At 36.3% G+C, this 23,826-nt stretch overlaps 1 protein-coding gene across 6 annotated transcripts in view; it reads right to left on the bottom strand.

Moving 5' to 3' along the window:
• Nucleotides 1-23,380, bottom strand: part of LOC131030353 (patatin-like protein 2) — a 94,674-nt gene extending 71,294 nt beyond the window's left edge. Inside the window, exons 1-4 of one of the 6 annotated variants that reach the window (XR_009102893.2) lie at nucleotides 23,118-23,349; nucleotides 22,701-22,879; nucleotides 22,429-22,612; nucleotides 22,031-22,195 (exon numbers count right to left, since the gene is read on the bottom strand). Coding sequence is in view for 5 of the 6 variants with exons in the window: in XM_057961122.2 (XP_057817105.1) it covers nucleotides 22,031-22,195; nucleotides 22,429-22,612; nucleotides 22,701-22,879; nucleotides 23,118-23,225 (636 nt within the window). In the remaining variant the exon portion in view is untranslated. Of the gene's footprint in view, nucleotides 1-22,030; nucleotides 22,196-22,428; nucleotides 22,613-22,700; nucleotides 22,880-23,117 lie in introns of all 6 variants that reach the window. The other 5 variants (XM_057961122.2, XM_057961123.2, XM_057961126.2 and 2 more) reach the window with 5 other exon arrangements.
• Nucleotides 23,381-23,826: the final 446 nt, after the last annotated feature.

The following is a 23,826-nucleotide window of genomic DNA, read 5'->3' as shown; positions in this document are numbered from 1 at the left end:
ATACTATGTCATAATAGGACCTATTGTGACACATTAGGACCTATTATGTCACAATGGAACTTATTGTGACATAATAGGTTGTATTATGACATTATAGGTCCTATTACGTTACAATTTATAACATCTTCTAAAATCTAGAATCTGTATTATAACTCCTAGAGATCTGAAACCACTCTCAAACATCCTGCCAATATATACATGAAATATAACTTACAGTATAAGAAAGGAAAAAGACAAAGGGAAATGTGACATAAATTTAAATGTTATATTTCATGTATATATAGTTTGTTTTAAAAAATAAAAATTAAAAATTAAAAAAAAAAAATGTATATATAGTCTATTTTTTTTAAAAAAAAATTAATTTAAAAAAAGAAAAAAAAAATTTTAAAAGGGGAAACGGGATCCCGTTTGCTAAATGTTTTTTTTAATTATTTTAAAAAATGAAACGGAATCCTATTTTTAAAAATTTTAAATTTTGGTTCGGTTGTAGCTTCGGTTTTGGCTTGGGAAATGTCTTGGAGAGCCGACCCTTTGGCTTGGACCTGGTTTGACTTGCAACTTGAAGGTCAAGTCAATCTTCATATAAAATAATGACTTCAAAAATATATCTGAACACCAAATTTTTAAAAATTTTAAAAACAATGAAAACCTATTATAGTAGAAACTATCTAGATTTAAAATATGTAATTTTAAAAAAAAATTGATCAATATTTTTATTTTTAAAATAATTACTAATGAAAGAGGTCTATAAACTCGAAATAACATGGTTTTTTAGTTTTTTAATAACTTTTTTGTCTCTAAGTTTTTTGAAAAAAAAATTATATGGCATCAAACTAGAGACAATTCTATACAGTTTTTTTTTTTTTTTAAATGTTAAGTTTAGGTCAAATTATGCTTGTCGTACACAAGAATTTTTCAAAACAATGATTATGCCCAATAATAAATAAATAAATAAATATGCAGAAAAAAATTACAAAAAAATATTCTCATCAAAGGTGAGTGAGTTATAGATCTTTTCTCAAAAGGATTTATAAAAATAATTTCATTTAGGTCAAATTATGCTTGTCATACACGAGCATGGTATGGTCCTGAAAAGTGACTTTTAAACTATAGGTTTTAGTAATGCCTATTCAAACTTCATTTTTAAGATTTGGGTATTAAAATAAATTACATATTTGGAAAGTAAACTTTGAGCACTACATTTTCTATTACTGAATTTTTTCAAGATACATTCTTTAAGTACCTCAAATATTTAGGTCAAACAGGATGAAATTGAAAAAAATGGTAAAAAACTTCCACTTTTTGGCCAAAAAGTGGACACAACTTCTTGCAGGTACCCATCTATCCTAGGTGTCTAGATCAGCAAGAGGCTCATAAGATGATTGAGTAATTTCATGGGAATTATGGTATAAGCCATGGGTCGACAGATGCTACAGCACGTTAGATATTGAAAGCAAGCTATTATTGGCCCAGTATTTTCAAAGATACCCATAAACGTGTTACACTGTCATACCTATCAAATTGCAACTTTCAAAGAAAGGAATCCCACCATGCCTCTCCAACCAATATTTGAGGTAAGACCATTTTCCCAATGGGCATTAGATTTTGTTGGTGTTATTAATCCTAACTCGTCCATAGGACACAAGTTCATTTTCACAGCAACGGATTATTACACCTGATGGACAGAGGCCATAGCATGCAAGAATGCCACTGCAAAAGTTGTTCTCAAATTCATTGATGAGTATATCGTCATCAAGTTTGGTATGCCATTTCCTCTGGTATGTGACAACGGCCCCTCTTTTACTTCAGCACAATTAATGCAATGGTCATATGAGTACAAAGTAATCTTAAAATTTTCATCTGATTACTATCCACAAGGTAATGGAGTAGCTGAATCCACGAATAAGAATATTGTAGATGTTATTAAGAAGTTACTTAAGAAGAACCCTGGGGATTGGCACAATCAATTGAGGTACGCCCTATGGGCTTATCGCACCAGAGTTAAAGATGCCCTAGGGACTTCTCCATACTATCTTGTTTATGGCCAAAACCCTATTTTCCTGGTTTATTTACAGATACATGTCCTCCAACTAATGAAAAAACTTTAAATTGAGGACCAGGTAGAAGTTTGCCTCCTATATTTATTGAAAATTAACAAGAAAAGGATAAATACCCTGCAAGATGGTTTGATAAAAGGACCAAGGTGAAAGTCTTCTGGATCTCTGACTTAGTTCTATTATGGGACAAGGCCAAGGAAAAGAAGGGCAATCATCATAAGTTTGAAAGGTTGTGGCTAGGTCTTTATCAGATTGTTGAAATCTTAAGAGAGAACACTTTTAGGTTGAGCTCCTTGACTGGAGAACTTGTACCATTGTCCGTCAATGGTCAGTTCCTCGAGCATTATTTTGACTAAACCTCGATGGAGTTGGATATTTTTTACTATAGTAGTTTAGTCATTTTAATCTGGTTTGTTGCTTTGTTGTTTTCTTGAGTTTGTGAGTTAATTGCAGGGTTTTGTTTTTGCTACGTGTTTGTTTCCCTTTTTGTTTTCTTCGGTTCGTTTGTCTTGTTCTATTTGTTTTGTTTTGTTGTGTCGAGACACATGTTTATTCTCAAGGATTCTAAAGGATGGGTGTTCTTTACATAACAGGTTGGAGAATATTGAGAAACTTTGACTCTTTTCTCTTTATAACTTCATTATTGTTTGGTTAATATTGAAATCTTTGTCTACATTCGTCTAAGGTGATATATAATGGTTTAATTATGATTTGAATTCTTGACTCTCAATTGTAAAAGGCTAACCTGATTACTCAGCACCACCATCACACCAAGTTACATCAGAAAATTTTGTAAGATATCAGATGAACTTGTTTCGAAGTGAAAAATCAAAAGTCAGGATGTTTCACGTTGTCCATCATGGCTCTCAACCCAGTAATCAAACTTTAATGTTTGAAAGTTTCTTTAAGGTTATGAAGAAATAATCATTATATATTCTATGAGGAGAAAAATGGTCTTAAAAAAGTGAAAGAGAAAAGAAATAACTCACTTATAGCAACTAAATTTGGGTGTTTCAAGTAATCTCCATCGGGGCTATGGATGCTTGGCTAGTAGTGGAGCACTGCTTGACGGGAGCTAAAGGAATCTTTGTCAGGGCTATGGACGTCTGGTTAGCAGCAGAGCTATGCCCAGAATGAACTTGCACAAAACACGTTGTTCCGAAATTATGTTTTGAAGAAGTTTACCCTGTTTTGGGATCCCAGAATCCCGGAGTTGGTGTTCTTCGCAGTCACACCTATCACAGAACCCTAGAACCTCGGAGTTCCAAAGTTGATCCTTAGAAATGTTTTACCCATCTCAGAACTCTGGAACCCCGAAGTTCCAAAATCAGCTTAGTGAGCTCTTTTACCAAACTCGAAACCACAGAACCCCGGAGTTCCGAAGTTAGTTGTTCTTCTAGCTTTTCTTAACTCAGAACCCTGGAACCCCACAATCCCGAAATTAGTTATTTTAAGGTTATGTATGTCTCGGAACCCCGAACCCCGGAGTTCTGTAGTATATGTTAATTTTATAATATTTTCTAATGGATGATTGTGGATTTCTTCTTGCAGGATAACAGAGACTTATGGACCCTTCCCCAAGCAAGAATAAGACCAAAGAAGAGGTGAAATTGGATAAGAAACCTGTAACAATGAAATACCAATATCAAGGACAAACTCTGGTATCCAATTTAGAAGACGAAGTGCAATGGGTCACAGACACAGAGATTGGCCATATAGAGTTAGAAGACATTGAAACCCAGTTGCAAGCCGAACCATTGGGGGCACCATATAGGAGAATTAAAAGATCAAGCTTGGTGGAAGTGACCATTTTTACTCAGGCAATACAATCACCTGAACTTTTTTTAACCATTGCAAAATACTATCAGCCAAAGACAAGACAATGTATAGATGCAGATGGCAATGTGATTGTAGATCTCTCCCCATATATGATAGCGATGACCTTTGGGATACCGGTGCTTGAGAAAATTTTGATGATCACAGAAGAACGGGATGTCTCTTTGTTTGTAAAGAATACTTCTAACTACAAGAGGCATATTAATGAGGTGTGGCTCTCAGAGCCAAGGAAAACAGACCTCAAGGGGATAGATATTCTAAGGGCATATTTTCAAGAGCCCCAAAGAACCCTGATTATCATGCTAAGCAGAGCCTTTGGGAAACCAGATTGTAAACACTTCCACACGTGGATGTTTCACTATTTGACCATAATTTTGATCGGAAAGGACTATTTTGACTGGCCTCAGATCATTTCTAACAATATTCACAATCAAATGATTGTAGTCTAACAGACAAAGAATTTCTTCATGATTTCTTATGCGATATGGCTAGTCGCTTGAGTCAGTAAATTTCCAGGGCTTAGGACTGAAGGAGAGCTGGAGGAAGAACCAGGACAGAAAAAGGTATGGGAGTATTATACTCGGTTTCCTCTCTCCCAATAAAAATGACACTTCAAAAGTATAAATGATGCATTTATTTTTGTTGTAGTAATAAAATTAATAGGAGATGTAGGATACATGATGACCGTTGAAGCCATGTAATTGATTAAAATGTGAGGGTGTTGGTTCTTGCAAAATCAATGATCTACTTACATCAGGGTCGGCAGGTTCACAGGTAACCCATTCCTCTTACCTAGATATTGCAGCAACGGGATAAATATTTTAGAATATGCTAGGCAATTGGTGGGTTTCCAAGAACTACTTATACTCAAGCATAATACCGGAATCACCTTGCTTGTCTCCCTAAAATATTACCCATGTCTGAACATTCAAGTAGCAAACATGGCAGAGCAAGAACTACAGGATTTGAGCTTAAAGGAGTTTTATTATGCTCATGAGTGGTATGATCCACATGGGAAGCTAATGCAAATGATGCCAAAATCATATGAAGGACACAAGCCCACACTAGAGTATTTTTGGGCCAACCTCCAAGATAGTTTTGAAGTCAAAGAAAAGGGGTATTATAGGTTTTCAGTGCCACGGATCATAAATTTTGAGATCGAAACGAATATTCTGAAGGAGCTGAGAGACGACGGTGAATTACTTGACCCTGAATTCAAAGCAAAGGGACTTGATCAAAAACCACTTACTCCACTTAGATGGTCTAACCGGGAAGAATTGGATATTGAAATTGTTACTGCAAAAAGTTTTGGAAAGAACAAGGCAATGGTTAAGTTTAAGGATCCGTCCTAGTGTTGCGAAGGGAAGTAAGAAGGGGAAAGCAACTGATAACCCCCAGGCCAAGGTACATAAAAAGTATGTAAGGAGAATGAGGTTGGATTCAAGGAAAAATACCTTTACAGATCCAGAAGAAGCAGCAACACCAATTGACACCCGAGAACTCAAAACACAGTTGGATGCTAAGATGAAAGACCCAATTTTTGAAAACTGTTGCGGAACATGGGATTACTACAGGTTTGTAGGCTTTCCCATAGGCTTCTATAACTCTCATTCTTCCTACAATTGGTTTAGCTTCGGGTGAAGGTACTTCTCATGCAAAGATAACTCAAGCACCGCCACCTCCTACCACTCAAATGAGGGGAGCCGACATGTAGCCTCTTCCTGTTCCCTCTACCCAACAAGCTATAGCCACTCATGTACCAACATGAGATATAGGCATCATTCACAATATTGAAATAGATTCATATGAAGATGATGAGCCTATCGCGATTGTAGTGAAAAGAAGGAAAGTGGAGAGGGTATGAAAGGAGCTATAGGGGGAACCCACTGGAGCTACTAAAGAACCAATAGTACAAGTGCAACCCATGGAGATTCATGTGAAGATTACAAGAGAAGAGGCACTTGATGAGAGAGGAGATGAACAAGACGAAAGCATGGTTCTCACTCCTAGGATCAGGAGATTTTGTTGCAACATTTGGGGGGAGATGATCAAGGAAATGAGGAGGAAGTGCAAAGGCAATTTGAAGAAGAGGTCTCTGAAAGGTTAGAAGGAATACAGAAATAACTTGACCGATCTCTTCAAATTATTCTCACCCAACAGGTTGCTCAGTTTCATCAGAAACCCCCAACTCCTCCAGATCAATAGGATCAAGAAGAACATCAGCAAGACGAGCAACAGGATGAAGCCCAATAGCAAGAAGAGGGGGAACAGAATTTGGAGGCTCATAAGGTCATTACAGAAGTAGCGGCACATGGAGAGAAACATGACGACACTATCCCAGAATGGCTAAGTTTTACTTTCAAGATGAAAGAGAAGGTTGCCCTCCCTACCTTGGCATTACAAGATGTGATTACAAAGTCTCCAAGGAGAATGAAAAAAGCCAAAATTGTTCATCATTTTTCAAGAACAAACTCTAGGGAAGTGATCGCAAATATTGCTTCACTAGTACAAGGTGTCGAAGGATCTTCTCAGGTGACTCCCCGATATTAAACCTGTATCCACAGTGAACCTGGGTAAATAGACTAACTGGGAAGAGAGGGCTACCTTGGTTGTTGCAACATCTACCATTCAATCAAGGATGGAAAAGGAACATAAGACTAAATCAAAGATTAAGGCACAATTGAGGCAATACAAGCAGTTGATTATGGAGATCGCCAAGCCTCTTGATTCCCGAACAGATGATGATTTGTCATCCACTTCATCACTCCCTCCCAGTGATATTAAGGCTATATATGAAATGAAAAAGGTAGCTACATCAATCAAAACCTAGACAGAGGACCACTTGGGTAAAGTAAAGCATTTTTGCAAAACACAATGGAGATACTAGAAGAAGCTTATTCTAATGAAAATGCTCTTATATATTTTTCTACACAATGGGAGAAGCAACTGCATCATCTTTCTAAGAAGTGTAAAATTTTGAAGAAGATTAGGGAGTTGGAGGAGGATGTGATTACTAGAGAAGATCTGTTAGGGGGTGACACAGTCGCCAATTTGCAATTATTCATTGATATTTTGGATTTCAAAATGGAGGTAATGGAGCAAGGTCGTATCAAGGTAATCAAGGAACATCCTTTGTTCCTGGACACACTTGATAAATATGAATGGCTTTTGACTAAATTGTTGGGAGGTCATGGTCATAGTCTCAAACAAGATGGAGTATTACACCGGCATAGTGTACTCAATCAATGGGATTTGTATGTTGCGGCTCATTTTTCAGAGACAGTTGACTTCATTGCAGATACGAAGAACAGATATATGTATGTAATATTCCAATGTCAGGAAGTTAAGACTTTGATGAATGTGATGGTTGGTAAAGTAGAAAGTGTAAAAGAGATACTCAAAGTATCTAAGTTTCAGATAAGTCATATTGTTGATCCACTGTTTGCTTCTTTGGAATGCTTTATTAACAACTATTGAAACTCCAGGAAGAAGTGAAGGATGAATGGGTAGTTTTGGAGGATGAATGCATGTTGGATCACCGCCACCGCCATCTCAACTTAGCTGTCAACTAGACTTGTACCTCAGACTTGCTTTTTGAGACATTATCTATGCATGTTTCAAAATACTTGCTATTGGAGCACTGTTTTAGAAGTGGACATGTAGTGCCAGTTTAGTAACACTTCACTGGATTTTTCAAGCAATGACTTGCATGTCAACTATAACTCCTTCCTTTTGGTAACCCTAGTATGTAGACATGACTCTTTCCTAGGATGTAGGTAAAGACTATAAATTGTAAAATTTGGGCCACTTTGATTGTCCGTGAATTGATGATTTGAGCTCCATTTTAGAGATTTTATTAGATATTTTATGCAGATTTTCATAAGTTTAGAAGATTTTGTGATACTCTTTGAAGTTTAATACAAAAAAGAAGCTTGTGGATTGCCTGATATGCTTGTGTGTTCTATATGGTTGTGTTCTTTGTAATCTAGTAACTTCTATTTTTTGAATCAGCAACTAGTTCTTTTGGATGCTTTATTTGTTTATGAATCATATTGCGCATGTAAATGGTATATGAGGATTAAATTGATAGGGCAATTATTGGTTGGGTGATATTCATTTCCGTTGGTGTGTAAAGTTGTCTGACTTTATATACTTTTTGGAGCTCGTTATTTGAATGTTGATTTAGCGATATTGATAATATTTGGATTACGAAATTCTAACCATGTGGATCATTCAGTTGTTATTGTATCGATTTCATTGTTATTTCCTTGTTCCCGTGATCTATCTTTTGTTGTTTATTTTTTAGAGAATCCAAATCAGAAAATACAAAAAAAAAGTAGATAATTTAAAATTGTTTCAACCAATATGCCCCTTGATAGGTACAATCACATCAACCATTGAGTTGCCCATCACCGTCAAGACCTGACTATAGAGATCTTGGAGTAGTTAGTTTCCCAAAACTTACTGTTTTTTTAGGAGAGGTGGTGAGTGTTCACATAAACTACTTGATTGTTGATGAGTGTGTCAAAACACCCATCAACAAGTACGACTCGCAACTACATGTATGACACATACGGGAGCAGAGTCCTAATTGAAAACAACTTGTATGACACATATGGAAGCAAAGTCCTAATTGACTTCACATTTCAACATATAACAGTTGATTAAGTCTATTCTTTCACTCACCCCATCTATGCAATGTCTTGCTTCAAACTTTCATCAAAAGCAATCAATGATTTAGAGAGCTTTCTTAAAAAACTCCTCTGGGATGGTGTGAGGGATAGTAGGTGCATATCGTTAATCCGATGAGAGACTGTATACTACTCCAAGAGTGATGGTGGAGCTGGATTAAGGTGAATGGATCTTTAGAATATTGCACTCGGGGCTAAACTATCATGGAAAATGTATAGAAAATAATGAGGAAAAAGTATCTCGACTACGAGGACCCAAGAATAATTCTTACCTTGGCTAAATCGACAGGTGGCTCAACTATATGGAGATTTCTTTGGAAAAGTAGATTTGTCATTACTGAACACCTGACTTGGAAAATTGGCAATGGCAGATCAGCCAAGTTTTGGGTGGATTCCAGGAATGGCTACGAAGCTATAAGTACTAACTATGACAACCAAGACTGGGTTAGTGAGGCAACAAAACTAAATGGAGAGTATGTAACAGATTATATAAAGGAAAATCCTCCACGCAATTGATTGTTTGAATGGAAGACGATTTCAAATCTTCTAATACCTGATGGGGTGTGTCCAACCCTTCAAGCGATTTTAGAAAAGAGAAACATTTCTTTGACTCTGCAAGAGGATGAAATCATTTGGTGTGTGTCAAAATCTAGGGAATACACGGCTAAGCTTGGGTATGAAGTATAAAGAATGCAATTAAGTCCAAAAGATTAGCTAGCTAGACTCTATTAGGACAATTGTGTGGCACCTTGTGCTGGTGCATTCCTCTGGACTTCTTTACATGAACGGATTCTCACTGGAGACCGATTAGAAAAATATGGAATTCAAGGCCCTAGCATTTGCTCATTGTGTGTGAAGAACGAAGAAACACTCAATCATTTGCTTTTATTGTGTCCATTTGTGATATCATATTGGGATTGGCTCGTACGCAGTCTTGATTGGACCACAATTAGAAATTGTTCAATCTAGCAATTTTTGTCCGGATGGCCATATAGACAGAGAAAATCGCTATGTGGTGACATTTGTATTATTGCACCATCAACGATAGCCTAGCAGATATGGAAGGAGAGAAACTGCAAAATATTTAATGATAAAGTTGGTAGTGTGGAGCATACGATACATAAAATAAATATGGGAATAAGTGAAATCGCTAATGTAAAAGTTTGCAACAAGAAGGTTGAGTACATAAATGAATGGGACAAAAAAAATACAATTAGAATGCGACACACTGAGAAGTTCCTCAATCAATGTGTCGAGCAAGAAATGTTTACGAAACAAGACTATTTGGAACAAACCAAAAGATGAAAAATACAAATTAAAGTTTGACTGAACAATACAGGGCTAAGGGCACACTCTTTCTTCCCAAGTTTCTATTAGTATTTTTCAACATTCGCAGTGGAGTTTATGAGAATTAGTTCTTAATTGAACAATGAAGATTTTGGCTTTCTACGGTATATCGGTTGGTCCCTATGTACCCTTTTTTATTATGGTTACAAGAGGGGTTAAACTCTTCAATATAGTATTTTTTCTTTGTCCCTAGCTCTTATCCATAACATAAACCTTTATCTCCTTACTTTCGGATGGGAGTAATATATATCCCATTTTCTAAACTATTTGCTATTTTGTTGCATCCAAGTCTTCTTGCTTATACATAATGTATCATTGAAAACAAGTTTTTGAATTCCACAAAAATGTACGTGGAAAACATTTTCTAACATAATGTGTCAGTCAAAAACAAACAATTTGAATTCCACGAAAAAATACGTGGACTACAGGTTCTTATCATTTCAAACCAGTCTTCAATTTGTGGGGTGTGATGTGAAGTTTTCACTCTTCAAGATAGCAGTAGCCATAAATTGGAGGCGGGCGTCATGATCATTTCACCACTCCTTTGTCTGTGGGTGAGAGAAGGATTGATTATGCCTCTGTGCTGTCCCATCAAGGTCTCAAATATCATTGCCCTTATCTGGGAACAAATCCGCAAATAGAGACATGGGATCTATATTGGGTATATGTTATATATTACTGATGTACCAAATTTCCCCTATAAGGTACTTTTGAGGACGAACGGAGGAACGATAGGGATCACAAGCAAGGCACAGTGGTGCAGGATGTCAAATTGGTGTGACTGTTGAATCAGTAACTTCAGGCAGGATAGATCGGCTGCAGTTATTCTGGTTTCAAAAACGTTTAATCGTATATCATGATGTTGACATGTTAGTCAATCTTAATTTTTGTTTTCAAAATCTACAGTATAAAAGATATGACTAACTTACATGGTATGCACACCGTACTACGTTTTAGAACCAGAATAGTTGTGTGCGGACTGCAGATAGATCCCTCTAGATTCAAAAAACCTTTCTTGGTCTTGCATGTCTGGATGCGCGATCCACTATTTTTTTAAATGGTAAATGGAATGAAGCTTTCACAGTGTGCATTGGTATGAAAATGAAGTATGGCGAGACCTTTCGACGTGGGTTGCCTTTGTCGATCTGAGACTCTGGAATAGCAATGTTGCCGCCTGTTCAAATGTGATCATGGGGGCATAAAAAACGCAGTCAGAATGGTTATCGAATCTAGTCATAGCAGAGATAATCACTTTCATGATGAGAGAATATATAACTGGTTCTTCACCCCGATTGTACAAACCTTGGGATCGCAGGAAGAAGTGATGCAGAGAGATCAACTCTGGAACTCTCCCTAAGGATTAAAACAACTCAAGGAGACACATCAAAGGATCCTCTACATGCTAGGTGATTCAAAACCAAACTCAACTCAACACACCCAACCAAGGATAACATCAAAATGGTTTGTTCCAACACCTCTATTGGTCTTAACACATCCCAAACACCATAAGAAAAGGTTCTACACACCCCCAAACTCAGACTCAAACTCATAAACCAAACTTGCTCTTCTAGGCTCTATTCCTTGTAGCCTCCAAATCGGGTATTTTCAACTTTTCTCCAAATCATCCCAAAACACTTGACAAAAAAATTACATATTTAGACACCCATTTGGATGTTACACAACATATCAGAAAACCAATATAGGTTGTTTTGGACGGACCCTTTGCTGTCCTCAAATGTGCCCCTTTTTAGCCTTAAAAAACCACCCACTTTACAAAGGAAGTACCAACAAAACTTAACACCAGATTAAACCCTTTTGTACAGTCTCTTATTATGTTCCCAAACCAAAGATTTTTCAGGTCTTAGGTCTTGGTTGCACTCCTAGATACCCAAACACCAAAAACCTCACTAAATCACCCTTTTCCCTAGGGCTTTCTAGAAATATCACTTCCAATCACTTCCAAGGCTCAACCAAAGTTCAAACACCTTTAAAATGGTGTGTCTAGACACTTCAATGCATAAAATACCCCCCTTGTTCAATTAGATTCTCTGCTGCTACACTCTAGCCTTCATTTTCACTCATTTCCAGTCACTTTTCTTCAACTTTCATGCAACTTTCATGGTGTACACCTGCACTCTTCACTCCTTCCTTTCAATCATGGGTTAGTAAACTATTGTACATGTTATTTGGCATCCATCCTATGAGAATCAGACCTGTACATTCATAGGATGGATCCTTACATGCTTGGAAATTCACAAATTAGTGAAAAAAATCACTGTCTTTTCTGGGACAGTCAGCAATAAATAAAAATATGATACTTTCAAGACTTCAAAAATGCACTCAATACATCAAAGGAATAACCAATAAACCCCCAATGTACAGCAATGATGATCCCTTAGCCTTTCAATGCAAAGAAAGCATGAAAAAACAAGGATTTGACAGCAAATAAAGAGTTTTTTAATTAATTTTCTGAGACAGTCCGTACAAGTCCGTACCAGCATCATCCAAACACACAAAAATTACTTTAGAGACTTTATAAGACCTTCCCCAACCAACTCCAACCAATCTCCAACTAATCCAAGTGATTAAAATGTCAAAACAACTCTAAAACTTATTTCCCACCAAAACTGGAACTAGTTGTTGAAATTCAAAATTTGAATTTTCAACTTTATTTCTAATACTTTTAATCAACTAAAACCTATCCCATTCAACTTATTTTGACATAATAAGATCATTAAATCACAATAAACTCCTATCCAACCTATCTAGACTCCATCATCCTATTACATTGCATTTTGGTCCTTAGGGCCTTTATCAGGACCTTTAGGATTTTTACATAATTTATTGAATTCAACATTACAATAGGCCATTATAGGCTTCAAAACATTCCAATTGACCTCTAGTGATGTCATATCACTCTCCTTAGTCCTTTGTGTCCTCCTTTGTTCATTTGCCCTCCTGGATGCTCCGGCATCATACTCCCCACCAATAAGAAAATTCTTGTCCCAAGAATTGCTCCAATGATCAGTCTGATTTCTTTTTGCTATCATCCTTTGAGTAGGGATCAGATAGTCCCCAAATGTGACCTGCTTCCTTCCTTTCCAACCTGTACTCACATCACAAAATGGATTAGAAACAAAACATGCTTTGGTGTGTCCTTGTCTAGGACATGGCTGCTCATAACTAGTCTGTACATCTGCTCTTCTCTAATCCACTTGCTGTACCTGCAACTTCTCTTTCACACCCACATATCCCTGCTCAACAATAGGACATTTTACTAAACCAATTTGCACAAAAGACAAATCCCATAAATCATCATGAAGAGGACTGTTTTTTCTCATAGTCTGCTGCAAATTACCGTCTTCCTTCCAACCAGTATCTTCGTGTTTTGTACCCTGTTGTATCATTGGTAAATGCTCACCAAAACATATTATAGGATGCTCTTTCAAGACCCCCAAAGGTAAAGGATTCAATTTATACTTCTGACCATCTTTATGAACCATATATGTGTTATCAAAACCATCATGGAGTGTCCTTCTACTATGCTGCCAAGGTCTTCCTAAGATCAAATGTGCACAAGTCATAGGGACCACATCACATAACATCTTATCCTGATATGGACCAATAGAAAAATTCACATAAGCCTTCAAACTAACCTCTACATGCTGCTGTTGGGTAACCCAAGTGGCCTTGTAGGGATTAGGATGGTCAAATGGTACAATTCCTAACTTGGTTATTATATCAAGAGACACAAGATTACTATGTGATCCTGAATCAATGATTACCTTACATATCTTTCCTTTGCATAAACAAGTAGTTCTAAAGATTGTTACCTTTGGTTCTTGCTGAAGTTTCTCACCTTGCCTTACCATCAAGAAGTCACCTTCAAGAACTGGGTCTACTCTCTTTGATTCTTCTTTCTTCTCATCTTCTTGTACCATATACACTCTTCTATCTCTGCCTTGTTCTGATTCATTCCACTTAGGGCATCTGAATGATTGGTGCCCAATCTCATTGCAATGAAAACACTTACCTGTAAAGATTCCACTTCCTCTTCCTCCTCCAAATCTACCACCTCTAGGGTTGTATCCTCCTCTTGGTTCTGAAAAACTTTCCTTGCCTTTCTCATTGTTGCCTTGCCCTTGATCTCTATTACCTCTTCCTCTATTAGAAATGCCTCCTCTTCCACCATTACTTGATCTTTCTTGTTTTCTCTTCAACTTCTCCTCAGCCCTAATGGCCAACTGATAGCATTCACCCAAGGTTCTAGGTACTTGTAGACCAATCTCATCTTGTAAGTTGTATCTCAAGCCATTTATATACCTGGCTATTTTCTCCTCTTCTTCCTCATATCCTCCTCTAATACTAAGCTTGTGAAATTGCTCAGTATAAGCCATTACATCCATTTCTTTTTGCTTCAGATTTTGCCTCATCCTCTTCACATGAATGGTATAATCAGAAGGTAGGAACTGCTCCTTCATCAAACTTCTCATCCTTGACCATGTAGACACTTTTGTTAATCCTCTTACCATCCTATCATTTTGAAAACTAGTCCACCATGTCAATGCTGTACCTCTCAACTTTGTCTTTGCAAATTTCACTTTCTTCTCCTCTTCCATTTCTTCAAACTCAAAATAGTTATCCAAGGCATCAAGCCATCCCAACACCTCTTCACTATCCATCTTCCCCTGATAGATAGGCAAATCAATATGACTCTTACCTCCACTACCTTGTACTGCCTTCAACAATCTAACCAACCTTCTTTCTTCAGGGTCATCTATGTCATTTGTTGGCTGCTCTTGGTCTGCTACCTCATTCACTTCTTCTTCATCATTGTTCCCTATGTTGTCTTGCTCCATTCTTCTTCTTCTATCCCTCTCAAGGTTTTCTATCCTTGCTTGCATATTCTCTCTTTCTCTTCTCCATTGTCTTTCTTCTCTTACTTTAGCCTGCTCTCTTGCTGCATCTTGTTCCCTTCTTTCCCTTCTTTCCCTTTCTAGGATTTCCTTCAATTCTTCTAGTTCTCTTGCCAATTGATTCTTAGGTGCCATAACTACCCTTACCAAACCTTCACCAGATCTTTTACTGATGCTCTGATACCACTTGATGCAGAGAGATCAACTCTGGAACTCTCCCTAAGGATTAAAACAACTCAAGGAGACACATCAAAGGATCCTCTACATGCTAGGTGATTCAAAACCAAACTCAACTCAACACACCCAACCAAGGATAACATCAAAATGGTTTGTTCCAACACCTCTATTGGTCTTAACACATCCCAAACACCATAAGACAAGGTTCTACACACCCCCAAACTCAGACTCAAACTCATAAACCAAACTTGCTCTTCTAGGCTCTATTCCTTGTAGCCTCCAAATCGGGTATTTTCAACTTTTCTCCAAATCATCCCAAAACACTTGACAAAAAAATTACATATTTAGACACCCATTTGGATGTTACACAACATATCAGAAAACCAATATAGGTTGTTTTGGACGGACCCTTTGCTGTCCTCAAATGTGCCCCTTTTTAGCCTTAAAAAACCACCCACTTTACAAAGGAAGTACCAACAAAACTTAACACCAGATTAAACCCTTTTGTACAGTCTCTTATTATGTTCCCAAACCAAGGATTTTTCAGGTCTTAGGTCTTGGTTGCACTCCTAGATACCCAAACACCAAAAACCTCACTAAATCACCCTTTTCCCTAGGGCTTTCTAGAAATATCACTTCCAATCACTTCCAAGGCTCAACCAAAGTTCAAACACCTTTAAAATGGTGTGTCTAGACACTTCAATGCATAAAATACCCCCCTTGTTCAATTAGATTCTCTGCTGCTACACTCTAGCCTTCATTTTCACTCATTTCCAGTCACTTTTCTTCAACTTTCATGCAACTTTCATGGTGTACACCTGCACTCTTCACTCCTTCCTGTCAATCATGGGTTAGTAAACTATTGTACATGTTATTTGGCATCCATCCTATGAGAATCAGACCTGTACATTCATAGGATGGATCCTTACATGCTTGGAAATTCACAAATTAGTGAAAAAAATCACTGTCTTTTCTGGGACAGTCAGCAATAAATAAAAATATGATACTTTCAAGACTTCAAAAATGCACTCAATACATCAAAGGAATAACCAATAAACCCCCAATGTACAGCAATGATGATCCCTTAGCCTTTCAATGCAAAGAAAGCATGAAAAAACAAGGATTTGACAGCAAATAAAGAGTTTTTTAATTAATTTTCTGAGACAGTCCGTACAAGTCCGTACCAGCATCATCCAAACACACAAAAATTACTTTAGAGACTTTATAAGACCTTCCCCAACCAACTCCAACCAATCTCCAACTAATCCAAGTGATTAAAATGTCAAAACAACTCTAAAACTTATTTCCCACCAAAACTGGAACTAGTTGTTGAAATTCAAAATTTGAATTTTCAACTTTATTTCTAATACTTTTAATCAACTAAAACCTATCCCATTCAACTTATTTTGACATAATAAGATCATTAAATCACAATAAACTCCTATCCAACCTATCTAGACTCCATCATCCTATTACATTGCATTTTGGTCCTTAGGGCCTTTATCAGGACCTTTAGGATTTTTACATAATTTATTGAATTCAACATTACAATAGGCCATTATAGGCTTCAAAACATTCCAATTGACCTCTAGTGATGTCATATCACTCTCCTTAGTCCTTGGTGTCCTCCTTTGTTCATTTGAAAGGCTAAGGGATCATCATTGCTGTACATTGGGGGTTTATTGGTTATTCCTTTGATGTATTGAGTGCATTTTTGAAGTCTTGAAAGTATCATATTTTTATTTATTGCTGACTGTCCCAGAAAAGACAGTGATTTTTTTCACTAATTTGTGAATTTCCAAGCATGTAAGGATCCATCCTATGAATGTACAGGTCTGATTCTCATAGGATGGATGCCAAATAACATGTACAATAGTTTACTAACCCATGATTGACAGGAAGGAGTGAAGAGTGCAGGTGTACACCATGAAAGTTGCATGAAAGTTGAAGAAAAGTGACTGGAAATGAGTGAAAATGAAGGCTAGAGTGTAGCAGCAGAGAATCTAATTGAACAAGGGGGGTATTTTATGCATTGAAGTGTCTAGACACACCATTTTAAAGGTGTTTGAACTTTGGTTGAGCCTTGGAAGTGATTGGAAGTGATATTTCTAGAAAGCCCTAGGGAAAAGGGTGATTTAGTGAGGTTTTTGGTGTTTGGGTATCTAGGAGTGCAACCAAGACCTAAGACCTGAAAAATCCTTGGTTTGGGAACATAGTAAGAGACTGTACAAAAGGGTTTAATCTGGTGTTAAGTTTTGTTGGTACTTCCTTTGTAAAGTGGGTGGTTTTTTAAGGCTAAAAAGGGGCACATTTGAGGACAGCAAAGGGTCCGTCCAAAACAACCTATATTGGTTTTCTGATATGTTGTGTAACATCCAAATGGGTGTCTAAATATGTAATTTGTTTGTCAAGTGTTTTGGGATGATTTGGAGAAAAGTTGAAAATACCCGATTTGGAGGCTACAAGGAATAGAGCCTAGAAGAGCAAGTTTGGTTTATGAGTTTGAGTCTGAGTTTGGGGGTGTGTAGAACCTTGTCTTATGGTGTTTGGGATGTGTTAAGACCAATAGAGGTGTTGGAACAAACCATTTTGATGTTATCCTTGGTTGGGTGTGTTGAGTTGAGTTTGGTTTTGAATCACCTAGCATGTAGAGGATCCTTTGATGTGTCTCCTTGAGTTGTTTTAAACCTTAGGGAGAGTTCCAGAGTTGATCTCTCTGCATCAAGAAGGTTTTGAGATTGGAAACAGATTGGTAGTCGACTACAACTGGCCCAAAATTGCTGACTCTATCTTTGATAACATCAATGACTGTTTGGCGGCATTCTTCAAATGGAGGGCGCATGAGGCCAAGGAGGTTTCGCTGCAAGCAGCTATTACGGCATGGAATGCTTTTCGTAAAGGTGTTCTGGAGGAAGAGTAACTATTCAGTATAATGGGGAGCAATGCAGAAATGTTTCCTGAAAATGTCAGAAAAAGGATACTCAATCTGGGTATTGGGATGGGCTTCTTCAAGTATCATCTCCCTGATAACTAAAGTTTCTAGTATTAAGTTTTCGAGACTAAACAGCATAAGGATGTATATTATTATCTTGATATTGCCTCAGCTATGAGGCTACCAGTGTGTAATATTTTTTTTTGGAGTATTAATGAAGGTAACTACACCATATGGTAGTGCTTGCATAAAATATAAAAAATATGACCTCTTAGGATAATTTTTTAAAGGCTTTTTACATATATTTAATAGGTGTAACAATTAGTCATAAACTAGGTAAAACCTACTTTCTATCACATTACTATTGCTTATTCTTTTAAAGGTGTATGGAGATCAAGTTTTTAAGACTAAATATTTATATGAGTTACAAAATTAAGCATAAGAAACAAAAATAAATTATGATACCAAATAATCTAGTATACTTAATTATCCTTGTCAAAACTTGAAACCTTTCTTGGATAATAAGAAAAAGACTATTACAAATAGCAACTTAATGAATTAAAATATTACATCATTGATTAGTTTTACATGATAGAGACACTGAATAAATTATATGGTGAGAGAAAATTATAAACAAAGAATAACCTATCACACCTCTTAGCTTATAGTTCTCTAAAATGCTTGCAACTACCCAATGCGACGCATGATTAAAATATATCTACTTATATGAGCTATCTTTCTATTACTTGTAGAATGTATCTCTTAGATTGTGAATGGATGTGCAAGTATTGGAACCCTAGAATATTCTTTACACTATGATGATTAAAAATAAAAAATGACCAACTCCTTGAAGAATGAAAACCCACTTATAGTCCTTGTAAGTTGTTGAATTTGTGATCAATGAAGTGGGGCAAGAAAATATACATTAAACTCAAAAATGATTGAAGTGGTATGCTATAGAGGACACTCATACCTCTTGGGCATTTTTTCTTATCGAATCGTACCTAAAGTCACATCCATGCATGCTTGGGTGTACCTAGAAGGCGTGAAAAAGTGTTCTTTTGGACATGCAAATATCCTTTGTAGTAACATTGATCTTATCTAAAGTAACTTGTGTAATAAATGCACACAAAACCTATAGAAACATCCTTGGAAGGGTGCCTTCAATTAACTTGGTACGAAAGAGTCCTAAAGTTGTAGGCAAATAGATGAAAATATGAAAATGGGAGTACAAGGTTTTTGGTGCTTAATATGTCTTTGGTGAGATCTTCTAATTTGACTTTTGTAGGGGTGTTTATGAAATGATGAAATCTATGACACCTTTCATTACCTTTTCCCCATCTTCTCACAATTTTGGGCTTGTCATGAACCTTGTCACACTTGAACAACTTTTACAAATTCATAACTTACAAAATTTAAAACTTGGCCACTTTTGTGTTCTTTTCTTGATAGGGAAAATTGCATTGCAAACTTTGTGACTTTACATTTTGTTTTCTTCTTTATTTATTTTGCAGTTCTTATCTTTGTTCTCTTTGTTGCACTTTTTGCAACCTACCAGACCACTTTGCACTTTCACAAAATTTTCTAATTCATGAACTTTATGACATCAAGAACCTAGCAACATTAACTATTTTGTTCCCTTTTTGGGGGTATTAGGAAGTTTTTATGGATTCACAAATTTTCTTAACGTTATAATTCAATTAAATAGGAAACTTATAATTAAGAAATTTTTGGATTGTGATAGTTTTGAGTAAATAACCTAAATAGAAGGGAGTTAAATATACAACACAAAGAGCATTTTGGTATATTGAAATTATTTCAGATCAATTATGTGTGAGAGTTCTAAATAGGAAAAGTATACAAAGTAGATTAGGAAATATTTTTTTGTAAATTTTGAGGGCTACAATCTAGGCACTACCAATGTGTTCTATGTATGTTGCACTTAGAATGCTAATGTTAAATAATTGACACAATTGATCTAAGTGGATGTGTAGTCAATTTGAAACTATCACTTGTCCATCAAGACCTTGATTGCACACATCATCATTTGCTTAACAACTTGCCAATTGAATTCATACATTTCAAGAATGTATAAAAAAGAAAACTCAAATTCCTAATTGACCTTTTACACCTCTTTGACATACTCATTATAGACAAAAATACAATTTTTAATTATAAAACCAAAATATTAAACATAAAAAGTTTTAAAAAATTATTACTTTTTTGAAGTCAATGTATATTATGCAGACACAATAATTGTAGAATAGACTCAGAATGGTTGCAGGGCTCAACAGAAGCACTGCGGTCGCTATACCCCGTGTATAAAATGAAGGTTATTTTCAGTGTACGGCAATATAGTCGAAACCTTTTTTAAACCAAAATAGCCACGGCCAAAAAGTAGGGGGTTGGGGTTTCAAACCCTACCACATAAGGGAGAAACTTTTCTATTCAAAACATCTCTCTGAGTCATTGATGGGGCATCGGCATGTGTAGATTGTACAAAGTCGGGACGTTTTGAATGTTTATGACAGTGATCTATGGTTTCAAACGTGTGGGTCACTGAAAATTTTGATGTCTATCTTGCTAAATAGAAAGATGAGAAACATGACGAAGAGTTTAGAGTGTGAGATAAACTCGGTCGAATATCTACTCAAAAAACATTTGGTGTTTTCCAATATAATTCCTCTATTTTTAGGTACTGGCAACAAAAAGTTCAATCAGATCTAGAGAGAGTTTCAAGCCAACGACTATCCCAAACTGCTATATCTGTAACTGTGAACAGCTATAAGAGCCATAAATATAGATTATGAATATAAGTAATTTTTTAATTCATTTGTGTAAGATTTGTTTAGTATCAAAATTTTGAGTCAAACTGAGTGATCTGTCATCATAATAGTAGTAGTAGCTCTCTATTATCTTCGTGATGGCGAAACGTTGATACTAAATAAATTTACTCTATCATTTTGAAGATAAATCACCAAGTGTGACCTGTCTAACTCTCTACTATCCTGATAATGGATCACCAAGTATGATCTGAAATATTGACTGAATCTACTCTATTACCTCTATGATGGATCATCTTATTTTGATAATAGATCACAAGTGTAATCAGAATGTTGATACTAAACAAATCTTACACAGTTAATCTAGAAACTACTCTAACTCTGTACTATTCTACAATGGATCATAAAATATGACACAAAAATATTGATAATAAACAAATCTTACACAATTAATCCAGAAACTAATACTATAAACTGAAAATTTAATGTCTTTAAATCCTCACCACCCAGATCTCATGAACCATAAAACAAAGGGTCAAAAGAAAAGGCGGCTCTAGCAAGGAAATTTGAAGAGTTTGTTAAAACTTAAGGCTGAATCAGGCGGCCACCACGCTACAAAGTACGGTGATCAGATTTAACAAAAATTGGAATGGTTTGTTTACAATACGCCTTTAAAATAAATAAATAAATTGGGTAGCTTAAAGTATTTTTTGGTTGAAATCTGTGACCTGTTGTTCTTTGGCCCTTTGTTTTGAGGGGAAGAGAAAAAAAATTGCGTCGTTGACCATCTCCTGGAAAATGGGTTTTTCTCCTTTTGTCTGCTACTTCTTAAATTGTGCATATTTTTGTATCAAATGGTAAATAGTTCGCCTATAATCAAAGACAAATTAAGAGAACACTATTTACACCCCGGGCTATAATCAAAGGGTAAATAGTTTGGCTAGTCTCCAATAAAAATGCCGAAGGAAAAGTAATTTGGGCCTAGGGATTAGCAACTCAATATTGTTCTTCTATTTGTCGATTTGATAGCCTTCTATAAACTATTTTTATCTGCAATTATAGATAGTGATGGCTAGTGAAAATGTAAATTGAAATATCCAAATGTGGACAGACAAGACTACTGAAATACCCAAATGTGGACAGACGACTCATAATTTACTTACTCTGTTAAGAATTTCTAATTTTCAAAGATAACTGAAAATGTTTATTCTACAACTGTATAGCTCATTTATATATTTGGTAGTCTAATTTGGGTTTCCTGTCTTAATAAAATTTCATCGTGATTACTTACAGGATTGTTGGCAGCGATCCCTCCATCTATCAAGTGAAAACTTCTAGATCTTCCAGAAGATTGATCATGTGTTTTAAAGTAGTGGGGTGGAAGAAAAGTAGGAGCTGCAGATGTACCAATGCATACATCTTTCAGAAATGGATCCTTAAGAGCATTTTCCTTAGCCTGTATATATATAGTAAGACATTCAGTTAGATCCAGACCTGTTAACTGATGGTTTACAAAATCCTGGGATCCCACAATCTATAAGCTTAAAGTTGAATGCCTAAATTTTATTTCTGTAGACTACATAGCAGATGTCGATCTACATCAAGGGCCTCTAATTCTGACCAGTTTTGTATGAGAATTTTCTATTTTCAAACACACAATTAATGTAGTAAAATAATTAGAGACTTCACCTGCAACGTGGAGAAAATGACTGGCTGATGCAGTTTCACATCAAAAGTGGGTATCAGCACATTGGTCATTGTCTCGCTTAGACGTAGTGTTGGAATGTTTTCATGAAGGATCATGTGGAGGCACTGCCCTGAGTATTTGCAGCCACGGATGTAACTCTTGGCTTTTCGAAAACGACTCCAAATCCTATCAGAATTTTAATATGAATCAGACAAACACAGTAAAAATATTACAAGATTAATACAACAATACCAACTAGAGAGTATGTACGAACGTCTGTGGAAAAATTTCAGGAAGCCACTTTTTGTAGAAATTCGTCATTTCTTTGGAAGAAAACAGGGGACGGTTGTGGGCATTTGGAGAAGCTATCATGGCAGTCATCAGTCCTCCAGTGCTAGTACCAGCTATAAGATCAAAATAGTCTGCCAATCTGGCACCTGGTCCATCTAATTCCTAGTCAAAACAACCACAATGAACGTGTAATGGAACTTTCAAGACAGTGAGAAGTCAGTCCTATCGATAACAGAAGAAATTTCTTTCATTCTCAACTGCTTTTTACTGATGAATTCAACTAAATTATTCCTAGAAGAACATTGCAATACAGGGGACTAGAAAATGATATCCTTTAACTTCTCGACTTCTGACTGATTTTAAGTTCTGGATTCATATATGAATATTTGTTGATGGGTACCTGAAGTTTGGCCTCTAAGAACTCGAGAGCTTGGGCAGGAATAAGTCCCCTAACGCCTCCTCCATCAATACTCAAGATTGTTCTTATCTTTGCTCGTGCTTGAGCCATTTCTTGCTTTATGTTAATCTTAGAAAAATGTTTGCAGACATATTACATACATAGATTGTAAAAACATTAACCTCCAAAATTCGGGTGGGGCAAAAGATTCCAGTCATGCCCAAATCATTAAAAAAGTGGATTCTAAAAATGTTTAAAGGAGATTGACCGCCTATTTTACTTTACGGTCATACCCCATGTGCGATTCGCATATCCTTTAACTTCACATTAACCTTAACAAAATACATAGATTGCAGAAAATTTGTATATTTTCTATGAATTAGTGAGCTCCCACATTAATCTACAAACCTCGATTGGGGTAAAAGATTCCAGTCATGCCCAAATCATTTAAAAATAGGCTTTTAGAAAAAGTTTAAAGTGGTGTAATGGAGATTTTAGATCATCTAGGGGAAAGGACCCAGTAGTCGTGCACCCTAACTTCGCGCTTCTCAAAATCCTACTTGGAAATTTCAAATCACTTCGATTTTTTTACAGCAGCTTACTTGGCAAGTCCCCTGCTAATAACTAAGGTTTCAGGGCCACGTCATCAAATATGATGCCACATCAGCATGCTTTTTGCCAAGGTGTCCAAAACAGCCCCAAAAAAAAGTGA

Source organism: Cryptomeria japonica, chromosome 1 (assembly GCF_030272615.1).
Source record: "Cryptomeria japonica chromosome 1, Sugi_1.0, whole genome shotgun sequence".
NCBI classification, from domain to species: Eukaryota; Viridiplantae; Streptophyta; class Pinopsida; order Cupressales; family Cupressaceae; genus Cryptomeria; species Cryptomeria japonica.
This window is presented reverse-complemented; position numbering and strand designations above follow the sequence as displayed.